General features: G+C 46.0%; 3 protein-coding genes and 1 long non-coding RNA gene across 8 annotated transcripts in view; 3 read left to right on the forward strand and 1 right to left on the reverse strand.

Annotated features, from left to right (window-relative positions):
* Nucleotides 1-3,411, forward strand: part of LOC135262112 (tenascin-X-like) — a 35,334-nt gene extending 31,923 nt beyond the window's left edge. For all 5 annotated transcript variants that reach the window (XM_064348965.1, XM_064348966.1, XM_064348967.1 and 2 more), the window contains 3 exons: nt 688-849; nt 1,399-1,562; nt 2,026-3,411. In XM_064348965.1, coding sequence (XP_064205035.1) covers nt 688-849; nt 1,399-1,562; nt 2,026-2,124 — 425 coding nt within the window. In that variant the 3' untranslated portion in view covers nt 2,125-3,411. The remainder of the gene's footprint in view (nt 1-687; nt 850-1,398; nt 1,563-2,025) is intronic.
* Nucleotides 3,412-3,557: 146 nt separating this feature from the next.
* On the forward strand, nt 3,558-8,865 carry psmb10 (proteasome 20S subunit beta 10). The gene is made up of 8 exons (XM_064348970.1): nt 3,558-4,126; nt 5,095-5,188; nt 5,397-5,494; nt 6,724-6,864; nt 7,249-7,364; nt 7,702-7,760; nt 8,026-8,177; nt 8,450-8,865. Exons 1-8 carry the CDS (start codon nt 4,062-4,064, stop codon nt 8,559-8,561), a joined length of 837 nt encoding a protein of 278 aa, XP_064205040.1. The 5' UTR covers nt 3,558-4,061; the 3' UTR covers nt 8,562-8,865.
* Nucleotides 8,866-9,119: 254 nt separating this feature from the next.
* LOC135262115 (histone H3-like centromeric protein A) lies at nt 9,120-11,888 on the forward strand. Its single transcript, XM_064348972.1, has 4 exons — nt 9,120-9,466; nt 10,703-10,885; nt 11,192-11,316; nt 11,488-11,888. Exons 2-4 carry the CDS (start codon nt 10,789-10,791, stop codon nt 11,569-11,571), a joined length of 306 nt encoding a protein of 101 aa, XP_064205042.1. The 5' UTR covers nt 9,120-9,466; nt 10,703-10,788; the 3' UTR covers nt 11,572-11,888.
* Nucleotides 11,889-12,436: 548 nt separating this feature from the next.
* LOC135260389 (uncharacterized) lies at nt 12,437-12,708 on the reverse strand. Its single transcript, XR_010331566.1, has 2 exons — nt 12,604-12,708; nt 12,437-12,561 (listed from the first exon to the last, which is right to left on the reverse strand). It is a non-coding gene; the product is annotated as an uncharacterized LOC135260389 (long non-coding RNA).
* Between the last annotated feature and the right edge of the window lie 720 nt (nt 12,709-13,428).

The following is a 13,428-nucleotide window of genomic DNA, read 5'->3' on the forward strand; positions in this document are numbered from 1 at the left end:
AAAAATGTCTGCTGTGTATGAAAATCTATATGTTTTTCTGAACAGGAATTGTGTGTATAAACTCGACCTGTTAGTTATGACCACAACTGGTTGGTTATATTTGTGCAGTGATTTTATTAGCAAGCGAATTCATCATATAAAACTTCAGGACATTCATCTGCATTTTTATGACGGAATTCACCACTATTGTTTAATTTATAATCAGGGGTCAGGATCACCAGTGAATATATTTATGACTGTGGAACCCGGAACTCCCCGTAGTAATTACAAATAAATTTCAAGCGTTAATTTGTTGTTACGGTAAGCCATTATTTTGCACGTGTTTCAAAAGTTGTGATATATATTTTAAGATTGCGTAACATATGCTGTGAATCTTAGCCAAGCCCATAAATACTGTTGATGTACTTTGGACTCTAATTTGTTACAGATGGCGTCGACGGTGAGTAGCACCGTACATCAAACCGTCTGCTACTTGGAAAAGAGCCGCTGTATGAAACAAATGTTTAGGCTACATTTGTATGGACATCCCAGTTTTGCTCAGCGCCCTGTGGAGATTTTAACTGAGGAATAGGACACAACCTGTTTCCCACGAGAAAGCCAATCAGTGCACGTTAGCAGCAGAAGGCTCTGTTTCTGGGTATCCCTTCCGGCACCTTTGCCTGAAATCGTGTGCGTCTCTGTCGCCAGGCAACGAGCTTCTTCACAACCTGACCAGCAAGGTTCCCATGGCAATGCGGGTGGACCTGCGGGTGGGGGCGGAGTTAGCCTTCGCGCAGTATTCCTCCTTCTCCGTGGACACGCAGAGGCGGTACTACGCCATCAGGGTGTCTGGATACTCCGGCACTGCCGGTAAGGGGGCAGGGCTGGGGGTGTGGCTTGGGGCAGGGCTGGGGGTGTGGCCAGGGGCAGGGCTGAGGGTGTGGCCAGGGGTGGGACAAACAGTTTGATGAGAATAAAACCTGGAAAGAAACACAGTAATAATTTGTACAGATTTACCTTGATCGTGCTACATACATAAGAATGTTCTACACAACTGTACTCCTTCTCTCTCCTTCCTACCCCTTCTTCTCTTCCTTCATCTTCCTTTCTTCACTCTCCGCAAACCCCTCTCCTTTGCTCTTTCCTTTTGCTCTCCCCAAAACCCTTGTCCCTTCCTTCTTTCCCCCTCATCCCTCCCTCCTTCCCTCCTTCTGTTCTATCTACTGTTCATTCCCTACCACTCTCTTTCACCCCTCTCCTCTCTCACCCCTTTTCTATTCCTCCTTTCCTCTCTCCCTCCTTTTCCATTCCTCCTCTCACCCCTCCTCTATTCCCCCTCTCCTCTCATCTCACCTCTTCTCTATCCCCCCGTCCTCTCCCCCTTCTCCATTCTCCTCTGCTCCCTGCTGCCCCCTGCAGGGGACTCCATGGCATATCACGACCAGCGCCCGTTCTCCACGTGGGACCGCGACCCCAACCCCTTCATTACTCGCTGCTCCATGTCCTACAGGGGGGGGTGGTGGTACAAGAACTGCCATGAGGCCAACCTCAACGGCCTGTACGACACCCACACCAACCACCAGGTGAGTCTGTATAAAATAGCTCTCTTTGGATCAGACCTTTTGATTGACTGATTAATTGATTGATTGATTGACTGAATGATTGCGACAGAACAGAACATGTCATGTGACTGACATATTATGATGCGTATAAATTAACTTGACACAGCAGAAAGCCTGAGGAGAGAAATGCATTTCCACTGTGGCACTTGGTGCTCAGTGTTCAGTCAGCTGAGGCATGTCATGTGACCTGTCGTGTTGGCTGTCTGAATGACCCTCCGTCTGTCCTGACCCCTCATCTGTCCTGACCCCCATCTGTCCTGACCCCCTGTCTGTCCTGACCCTTCATCTGTTCTGACCCCCATCTGTCCTGACCCCTCATCTGTCCTGAACCCCCATCTGTCCTGACCCCCATCTGTCCTGACCCCTCATCTGTCCTGACCCCCTGTCTGTCCTGACCCCTCATCTGTCCTGACGTGTTTTGCAGGGGGTGATCTGGACCAGCTGGAAGGGCAAAGACTTCTCCATCCCCTTCGCCGAAATGAAGATCCGCCCGGCCTCCTTCACACCCCCTGCTCAGGGCTAGAAGGGAGGGAGGGAGAGAGAGAGAGAGAGAGAGGGAGGAAGAGAGAGAGTACATGCACACAGACACGATGAGGTGAAAAGAAAGGGAGTGACTAAAGAAAGGGAAAAGGGAGAGAATAAGAAAATGGTGTTCCTCGATGAAAGAATGAGGATCAACCAAAGAAAGTCAAAAGTGCAGAATTTCCCTACTGAGGCCCAGTATTGAAAATACTTTGAACTCTTTGTAGGGACTAGTAACACTCCTGTACGTTACTTGACAATTTTAAAAACAAAACAAACAAAAAAACAAAAAAAAAAAACAATCGTCCACTTTAACCTTCAACAGTCACGAAAAAGTAACCATTTCATTTTATGTGTGCATTTTGGCTTTGTATCACTGAAAATTCTCAGGAATATGTGGGAGTGCTTTTTTTTAAGTTTTACCAGGCCCAGGCGAGTTAATATGTTTCAAACACATACTTGACCCTGCTCTGGGCTGACCAGTATTTCAGTGGACTGTGCAAGGTATAGCCAGACACAAATACCTGCTTTTATGCTTAAAACGACTATACCAGAGTTCTCCGGTCTGCCCAGAGCCATATTATATTATACTGGACCGAGTTTCAGTTGGAAAGGGGTTGAAGTTAGGGGGAACGCTAAAATGAGTTAGAATTTATTGCGGGGGATGTTGGGGGAGGGGTTTCGTATTTCAAAATGCTCCCATTGGCCAGCGGTGCAATATTGGAAAATCAAAACAGTGCCTGAATATTTCGAAGTGGATGGATCTGTATTTTTTTCATTCGTCATGTATGGGAGCTGGACTTATATTGTAACAATAAGATTGCAATAAACCACCACATAGTTACAAAATTATATAAGTAAATGTAGATATGTTAAATGTTTTTATAACACTTTGATATATGCGTATCTGTTGGTTTTTTTAATGGTCTAAAAGATGTATTATTGTGACTAAGTGTCATTTTGTCAAATGTAATTTAATTTTAATTTTTTATTTTTACATGTAAATGTTTTTTGCTATGCGATACCGGAAGGAATGGGTGGTTATTTTGTGCCTCGCGTTACCAAACCATAATATTTTTTTCCTCAAATATTCATCTCCATCACAAGAAAATATTCATTATTAAGAGTATATCTATCTAACCAATAGTACCGACACGGAAATTATCTTAACATCTATAATCATTATTAACAGTGAGAAATCTGTAAAAACATGAAACGGTACGTCCAGCTTCATTACAGTAATCACAAGATAGATTCACAATATGTCAATAAAATGGTGTCATCTTTCTGCCATGTTTTAGTGTGAATTATTGTGTGTGCGCGCGCGCTAATATGAAGTGATCGGGGGATTTCTGATTGAGAAGTAGCCTATTTTATCAATTACATGCCGAAAGGACAGCACTGTGCATCAGTTATTTGTCGTAACACCTAAAAAAGAAACGGGGTTCACAATGGAATAATATTGTTATGTTTAACAGCTAAATTCGTCACAGAGTGTATACAGCACTTACTAGGAAATGCAGGCATTTAAATGTTGAAACTCAGTGAAATACAAAATACTCTTCCCAAGCACCGTGTGTGAATCCGTTTAATCGTGAATCAGTCACGGTGGGTTTAATTTAGGAGTGTACGATAGATAGTTGATGACAGATCTTGGTTTGCAGACCTTGTCCATTTAGCATTTGAACCTTTAATTCGCTTTTCCTTGGGTGAATCATGTGCCAAAACTGAAAGTGAAAGATACTTCAAATGTGAAAACGCGTCCGCGGATAAAGCCTAAAACGCTGACACGTCCAGCAAACCGAGTCATACAGCGTTACGGCGTCAAAACCCTGGGTATTAATAAAATACGAATTGGTATCTTCCCTCTATTTGCATCGATTCGTTATCTGAAGTTCATCAAACCAACGCGGTGAACGAATTTAACCTCCTTTGACAATGATACATACGGGAAGGCCAAACTACCCTCCTACTGGCGGTTTTTCTTTTGAGAACACCCGGAGGTGAGTAACATTTTGTGCGATCGAGAATTCAGGAACAACCCGATGGGGCATCAAGTGTAAGTGAATATAACATTTATGGCTACTCGCAGCGAGATGTGCGATCTGTATTGATCGGTATGGGTAAAATAAGTACTAGTGCCCTGTTTAAAGTAGGCTAAATAGCCTACTTTTGTTACAAGGCCTATGCATTGCTTACTATTTTGGCACAGGTGTGGATGGCTGGATTGTTTTGCAAAGACGTAGGGCTTCTCAATGCTCAGTATAATATATAAGTTCAGTAGGTTTAACCTGTACAATTTGAAGCGTAGTTATTTCTGTTAACTGAATTTGTAAAACATTTGCATTGAAACATAGCATTGAAACATTTTAAGGATGAAAGAGACACAGCCTATCGGTAATCAATACCCACCTGTATGCACATTCATGGACTGCATTTTATATAGCGCTTTTATCCAAAGTGCTTTACAATTGATGCCTCTCATTCACCCATTCACACACACACTCACACGCCAATGGTGAAAGGCTGCCATGCAAGGTACCAATCAGCATGTTGGGATCAACTAGGAGTTAGGTGTCTTGCTCAGGGACACTTCAACACTCCCAGGGCGGGGGATCGAACCGGCAACCCTCCGACTGCCAGACAGCTCTTACCTCCTGAGCTAATGTCACCCCATATGCACATGCCACATGGAGGAAGATGAGCACAAACTTAAAAAGATGAAGAAAATTTGATTTGTAGCCTGTAACTAAGTATTTCAAAGTTTTTTTTTTTGTTATGTATTTTGTTATTAAGCGGACAGTGTGTGTCTATAGAGTTATCTGTATAGCTCTACTTTTCAGTTTATGACAAAATATTTTAAATAAAGATGTTCAGATAACTACGATTAGTCTACTATTTGGTCAGGACATTTTCACTGAATGTGCGAGTGAGCGGTGTAAAGGTGTGACATGTGCTGTTTTTCCAACAGAAATGCTGTCCTGGAAAGCAACTTGTCAGAGGTGGGGTACAAAGCTCCCAAAGCCAGGAAAACCGGAACCACTATCGCTGGAATCCTTTTTAAGGCGAGTTGAAAGACTTCTGTGAAACTGCCGCCCCCTTGTGGTCATTATAATACACAATTGAAGTTTACATTTAAAATTGGTTTTGTTCAGCATTTCTTTTTTCATGTATTCACTTCTGAGGATTTTCTTGGTGACCAAGTGATTCCTAGTGTTAATATGAATGTCACCATAACTGGTTCTTTATATCTCTTCCCCCCACCCCCCCCAGGATGGAGTGATACTGGGAGCAGATACAAGAGCCACAGATGACATGGTGGTTGCGGACAAAAACTGCATGAAGATCCACTACATTGCCCCCAACATATAGTGGGTAGACCACCGACACAGAGAGCACTGACACAGAGAACACGGGCACAGAGAGCACTGACACAGAGAACACTGACACAGAGAACACGGACACAGAGAGCACTGACACAGAGAACACGGACACAGAGAGCACTGACACAGAGAACACGGACACAGAGAGCACTGACACAAAGAACACCGACACAGAGAGCACTGACACAGAGAGTACTGACACAGAGAGCACTGACACAGAGAACACTGACTCAAGGAGAACACTGACACAGACAGTACTGACACAGAGAACACTGACCCAGGGAGAGCACTGACACATGGAGAGCACTGACACAGCGAGGGCACTGACACAGGGAGAGCACTGAAACAGAGAACACTGACACAGAGAGAGCACTGACACAAAGTAGTGACACAGACAGTACTGACACAGAGAACACTGACACACAGAGAGCACTGACACACAGAGCAAGCACTGACACAGCTGACGGGAACACTGACACAGAAGTACACAAGAGAGAAGCACTGACACAAAGTAGTGACACAGACAGTACTGACACAGAGAACACTGACACAGAGAGCACTGACACACAGAGAAGCCTGACACAGAAGTAGTGACAGGAGACGAGCACTGACAAAAAGCACGACCAGAGAGAGCACTGACACACAGAGCAACGCGACACAGACAGCTATGACAGAGATAGCACTGACACAAGAATGCGTGACAAGAGCAGTACTGATCAGACAGTACTGACACAGAGAGCACAGACACAAAGCATTGTCACAGAGATAGCACTGACACACAGAGCAAGCGCTGACATAGGCAGTACTGACACAGGGAGAGCACTGACACAGACAGTACTGACACAGAGCAAGCACTGACACAGAGAACACTGACACAGAGTACTGTCAAAGGGAGAGCACTGTCACCTGGCCGCCGACAAATTACAAAACATTTCTGCCCGAAATACAAATACTTCGAATTCTCAAAAAAACAAAAAAAACAATTACACTTTGCAGTTAGTTTTAAAATTACAGGGTAAGTAAGTACAAGTACATGTTTGTACTGGACCCTGGTGATGTAACTGGAATGAAAAGTTAAACTGGTGGATTGTTGGAGAGGCCGTCCGGGACAGGCCCAGCCCAGCCACGTGTTTCTGCTGGTCGGGTCCCCTCGGAATACATCGGACGTTTTTTTGGCGCGCTCACGAGTCACGCTCCGGTCCCTCTGTCTCGCGTAGCTGCTGCGGGGCGGGCGTGGCCGCCGACGCTGAGGTCACCACCCAGATGATGTCATCCAACGTGGAGCTGCACGCGCTCAGCACGGGCCGTCCGCCGCTGGTCGTCACGGTGACCCGGCAGCTGAAGCAGATGCTGTTCAGGCGAGAGAGGGGGAGGAGGGGAGGGGAGGAGCAGAGAGGGGGAGGAGAAGGGAGAAAGGGTGAGAGGGGAGAGAGGGAGGAGAGGGAGAGGGGGGAGAGAGGGGAGGGGGGAGGAGGGAGGGGGAGAGAGGGGGAGTGGCAGGAGGGGGAGGAGGGAGGGGGAGAGAGGGGATTGAGGGGGAGGAGGGAGGAGAAGGGGGAGGTGGCAGGAGGAGGGGGAGAGGGGAGAGGAGATTAGGAGGGGAGAAGAGGGGAGAGTACAGAGGGGGGAGGAAAGAAAGAGAGAGAGAATTACTCTTAGGATTATGAAATAAGAAGAATAACAACAGTGAAAATAATAATAATAATAATAATAATAATAATAATAATGATGATTTATTACAGGTATCAGGGCCATATTGGCTGCTCTCTCATCGTCGGTGGTGTGGATGTCACAGGTTCCCACCTGTACTGTGTCTACCCGCACGGCTCCACCGATAAACTACCCTTCCTCACCATGGGTACGGCCCGCCCCTCTCCCTCCCTTACTGTCTCTCTGTGTGTCCGTTAACTTCGTCACCATGGGTACGGCCCCGCCCCTCTCCCTCCCTTACTGTCTCTCTGTGTGTCCGTTACCTTCGTCACCATGGGTACGGCCCCGCCCCTCTCCCTCCCTTACTGTCTCTCTGTGTGTCCGTTACCTTCGTCACCATGGGTACGGCCCCGCCCCTCTCCCTCCCTTACTGTTTCTCTGTGTACTGTGAGTGCACTGTGAGTGCATTACTGTCTGGTTGTAATGTAATGTTAGTTTCTGTTATAGTTTGTAACACAGTGCCATGTGCTCTTGTGCTGCTGTAGGTTCTGGGGCAGAGCCAGCCATCTCTGTGTTTGAGGATCGCTACAAACCGGACATGGAGGTCAGATGTGACCGTTTTCTTATCGTATCGTATGATTATAGTGCAGTTGTCTTAGTTAAAGGAAATGGGTTTCGTTTTTTGTGTTTTTGCTTCTGCTTATGTCATCTATCCTTTCATTTCTTCCTTGTATTTCTCTCCATCCATTCATCCATCCATCCACTTCTCTCTCCCTTCTCTCCACCTCCCTCTTATATGTACTTTTATCTCTCCTTCCTTGTCCACCCCCACCTCCCCCCGCCCCCCGCCCCCCTCCCTCCTCCCTCAGATGGAGGAGGCCAAGCAGCTGGTGCGAGACGCCGTCACTGCGGGAATCTTCTGTGACCTGGGCTCCGGCAGCAACGTGGACCTGTGCGTGATCACTGAGGCGGGGGTGCAGTACCTGCGGGCGTTCGACCAACCTGTGCAGAAGGGGTGCAGGTGAGTCCCGCCCACCCGCCTGTCGATTGGTCGCCCCGGGCTGCTCCATTGGCCAGGGTTCCGCCCACTGATTGGTCGCCTGGACGCGGCGTGAGGCATTTGGTTGGGCACAGAAATGGCTCAGGCAAATCCGTCAATCACTATGATTTCAAAAACCAAACTACCCTTATTTGTGCATAGGCTCTCTTTCTCACTTTGTCTCCCTCTCTCCATATCTCTCTTTCTGAATCCTGGTCTCTCTTTCTCAATCCTTCTCGCTCTCCCTCTCTCAGGCAGGGGACGTATAAGTACAAGCCAGGCACCACAGCTGTGCTGTCGGAGAAAGTCACCCCTCTCACCTTGGACATCGTGGACGAGTCTGTCCAAATGATGGGAACCCAGTGAGACAAGAAGCACGGAGAGATGCTGCTCCCCCTGCTGGTGAAACTATGGAGCAGGGAGAAGGCAGAGCTGCCAAACAACTACACTCCCACCGAGTAACAGAAACTGATACAGACAGACGGTCACACATTACCTGCATGTTTACACACATGCACACACACACAAGCACATTAACGCACAGGCATACACAAAAATGAACATGCACACACAAGTTCACATACACGTTCACAAGAGAACTATACTTTGTTTGAGCTTGTTTGTTCCAGTTTCTTATTGCTTTTGATTAAATAAATGGAATTTAATATTATTTGTGAATTATATGTTTGTTGTGACCAAAACTGATATCCAAATTTAGTACAATACAACGGGTTAATCATAAGTGGTGTCTGTAACTACAAGTTAGAATTTTTGATAACTTAAACTGAGAGTTTATGGCAATAACAAAGTTTATATAAAGTATTATTTGGTAAGTATTTACATGCCCGTACATAGAATACAAACTGAAATCAGAGATAAGTTAAGGGCATTTAAACTGTACTTTTAATTGGCATGTTGACTGTCCAATGAACGGTCAGATACGCCACCACGCCTTGTATTCGTCGTAGTAAATAAGTTACGCCTGGCGCTGATTCAGGATCAGCCCGAGTCTTTGGATAACATTATTAGTGGAAGGCTGTGCGATAGGTGAAGTGATCCTGGGTCGATCTGAAGCCCAGAAGCTCCGACTGGTTAAAGACCTTTCCGATTGGGTCCGAGGCGCCAGGGCAAGGGCCAATCACACAGGGCGCTTAGACGGCGCATCATTTGAACACGTCGAGTTCGCTGAACTTCCGCATGCTGCGATGCTAGCAATGTAGCTTGCTGGCACAACATTAAGTCACCCCTTTGGTCTCCTGGTGTAATTTTTGGTAAGTTAATCACCATATGCTGCTTTATTCTGTCTGCATAGCGCATTTTGAATGTCGAAATAGCGTCTGAAGTGTGATGATCTAAATGCGTTTGCTAAGAAAGTAATAGTTAGCGAGGATGCCAACCTTTATCGCGGACCGCAGCGTTTGCTGTGATGCAGCTTGCCAGCTGTCTATCCTTTTCAGTAAACTTAGTTGCCGTTTTTTATTTTAGCTAACCTGTTCGTTGGGATGTATAGCAAACGGATATGCATACATATAACGTTAGATGGCTAACGATAAAATAGCGACCGTTTGTCAGGCTATTTTATAGCGTTTTGTTTGTTCGAGCGATTCTGTTTACACAGCTAAATAACTTACCGTTACATTTAGACTAGCTACCACTGTGCACGGCTACCAGAGCACCATACACTGTAACGTTACGCGTCACCTGACTTCACGAATTAATGCGTTTGTTGACAGGAGGTAATGAATCAAGAAGGTAAATTCCTTTGTGAAATCAGGTGGCGTTGCGCATCGTTGGAGCAAATGCATGCAGACTCTGCATCCTGCGGGACCTGGAATTCAGTAGCTGCCAGAGCACCACCATTGACATTAACATCCGGAGCTAGCTAGCTAGCTCGGTTACCGTTACCTGCCTGTGAACACTCAGTTAATGTTATTTGATCACACCGACACCAAACAAGCAATCAAATGGTTGACATTAGTTGCATAAGTTGTATGTTGCTGTGGTAGCCTTGCAATGCGGTTGCATTTAGCGACGTTACACCAAATCACAGTGGTAAGTTAAGCTACGTCGGAGGTAGCTGTTGTTGACTCAGGAAGCGGAGTCCCAGAGCAGCAAGATGTTTACTGCTACCGTACGTAGACAAATTTTGTAGAAATAATATTGGGTTGCGTTGAAATATGTGTTTCAAAAGTCTTCGTTTTTTTTAAAAAAAAAATCTTAAAATGAAATATGTTTCACCTATCATCACATAATAGCGCTAACCTAAACTTCGTGTCCAACATACATTTTAACGTTTCCATGCATTATGTTAGATGCCGAATTAATTCCCCCAAAAAACTCTTCAAAACCTCTCCTCTTCACTTGACTCCCATACAAATTTCTCACAATTTGGCCCTCAGATCTTTTTTTTTTTTTTTTTTTTAATCCTCCATCTGTCATTGTCTCCCATACATTTTTGCTTTTTATTTATTTTTTTATTTTTATTTTTGAATCCCCTACATTTGGAGGTTCTTCCCCAGTCTGGCAACCCTGCTCTCCTTGTGCCCCCCTTGTCCGTCTCTAAAGACAACGTCGCGCCCGGCACATCGGGAGAATGCGCCGTTCCAGCGGCAGACGAAAGGCCGGGACACCTCGGCGGCGCTCCCCACCCCCGCCTTCGCCAGCGAGAGCGGGCAGACCCGCCCCACCACGTAAGCGACGGTGTACCAAGCTTGCGGTGAATCGCTTCTGGCCTCTGGCTCTCCAACTGTGATTTTAAGTATTTGTCCCAGTTAGAGCGCATGCATATAGAAGCTATATCCGAGCCATTGTCCGATTTTATCTCTACTTGTGTGTGTATATACCTGTACGTGTCTCCACCAATCTGTGCCTGTATGTATATGCCCATTTATATGTGTACTTACTTGTACGTGTGTCAGCACTTGTGTGTTTGTGTGTGCTGGTACCAATTAATTTCTCTCTACATCAATGTGCCCTCCCCTCCCTTGTCGCCATAGCGTCAGCGGGCTCCCCAGAGAGGAGGAGGAGGAGGTTTCGGCCCGGCACTCGAGCCCTAATGGAGATCCGGAAATACCAGAAGTCCACCGAGCTCCTGCTGCGGAAAGCGCCCTTCTCCAGAGTGGTACTGCAGCCACCAAACTCACGCGCACTCTCTCCTGCTCTCTCCTCCTCTCTCCTCTCTCCTCTCTCTCTCTCTCTCTCTCTCTCTCCCCCCCCCCCTCTCTCTTTCTCTGCTCTGGCACACAAGGCCACCGCACACGCTCACTCACTTCTCCCTGCTTGCTGTCTGCAGGTTCGGGAGGTGTGCCAGACCTTCAGCAAGCTGCACCTGAGGTGGCAGGCCATGGCCCTGCTGGCTTTGCAGGAGGTACGCTAACCCCGCACTGCTGTGTGCCTGCAGGGACACCGCGCCATTTCAGCACTGACCGTGTCACTTTCCTTTCCTCTTTCACTTTCTTTCCCTCTGGCCCTGAACGTGTCACTTCCTTTTCCTCCTCTGTCCCTGAACGTGTCACTTCCTTTTTCTTCTGGCCCTGAATGTGTCACTTTTTCTTCTGGCCCCGAACGTGTACTTCCTTTTCCTCCTCTGTCCCTGAACGTGTCACTTCCTTTTCCTGTGGCCCTGGGCATGCCACTTCCTTTTCTTCTGGCGCTGAACGTGTCACTTCCTTTTACTCCAGCCCTGAACTGTCACTTCCTTTTACTCTGGCCCTGACGTGTCACTTCCTTTTACTCCGGCCCTGAACGTGTCACTTCCTTTTACTCCGGCCTGATGTGTCACTCCTCCACTCCGGCCCTGAGTGTCACTTCCTGTGCCTCTTGTTGCCCACCCACCCTAGGCTCAAGCCTTCTGTGCGCTCTTCTACGCCAACCTGTCGCATCCGCCAGCGTGACCCTATTCCCGCGGGACTTGCAGCTCGCTCGACGGATCCGGGGAGTGGATGCCCTCTGAGGGGGGCGGAGTCAGCCGGTTTTTAAAAACCTTGCAGGGGGTGGGGCAGGGGCTGGCCCTCTCCCACATCTGTGCACCCTTGCCACAGACCTGCACCTGATGTGTATAGTTTTAATGTCCAGCATGTTTTAAGAAATGTTTTATTCCGAAAACTGCCTAGAAACTTGCAGGTATTTAAAAGTAAGCAATTCCTGCTGCGAAGCATTTTGAGCCATTTCAGGTCCTATGAGAATCGGGTCAATGTTGCGATTGCAGTCACCAACAAAAACGTGGTTTTCGTTTTTTATTATTTAAAAACCTGGAATGGCTCACACTGCAGTGGATCAGGAGTGATATAATGGGTGCTGTCACTGAAGCCATTATAAGAGGATGTAGGTTATCTTACAAGATGGCCAACTTTGGCCAAGATGGCTTCTTTCAGAGGTGCCCATTGTGGCATTCCAACACACCAAGGACAGCACTTGTTTGCAACACTCCTCCGTGTTAAATTTAACCGTTGAAATGATACAGTGTGTAAATAAAATCATAGTTTTTATATACATTTTTTTTATTTTTAATCGCTGACTTCCAGATGTATCTTTGTAGGTGTGTTGTGTTGGCATGTGAGTGTGTTTGAGATTCAGAATGAAGATCTGCCTGAAATTTGACACGTTTTATTTTTAAATTTGTGTGTAAAAATGTACTATGAGTCTAAAGGTCTTCATTTATTGTGTGTCTAATGACAACTGAAGGTTCTATGGCCTTTGATGTGTATAATGCATAGTGCACATAAATGTGCACTGCTATTTTTATTACATGAATTTTTTCTCCTTTCTGTTAAATTGTGTTTTTTTAAGAGGACGTTGTAATATTTGTAAGTTATTTTTTTCCGATTTTATGGTTTTATGTGACAATAAAAACAAGGTTCAAAAATTGTGGCTGTGAGTTAATTTACTGCCTTATACGGTGTTTGGTAACCAGCATAAAAGATGTCACACAATGGAAAGTTTGCTTGATGGCCTCAATCAGCCATTGATTATTTTGGGCTGAATTCAAATGCTTGTGTAAATCATAAATACTGAAAAGCATAAAGCAGTTTTTAAAATCGGTAATTGCAAAAATCTTTTGTGGAATACTGAGTGGAAGATCACTCAGAAGTTCCAATGGCAGTTGAGGTGTTTTAGGCTCAAATGTCCAAATCAGAGTAATTCAAACGCACTTCCTCTGTATCTCCTCCACAACACTGAGCTGTTTAATACAGTCTGTATGTTTATGTGTTGATAGGTACGGAAATGCTGTGGT

The sequence above is a fragment of the Anguilla rostrata genome, chromosome 8 (genome assembly GCF_018555375.3).
Source record: "Anguilla rostrata isolate EN2019 chromosome 8, ASM1855537v3, whole genome shotgun sequence".
Taxonomy (NCBI): domain Eukaryota; kingdom Metazoa; phylum Chordata; class Actinopteri; order Anguilliformes; family Anguillidae; genus Anguilla; species Anguilla rostrata.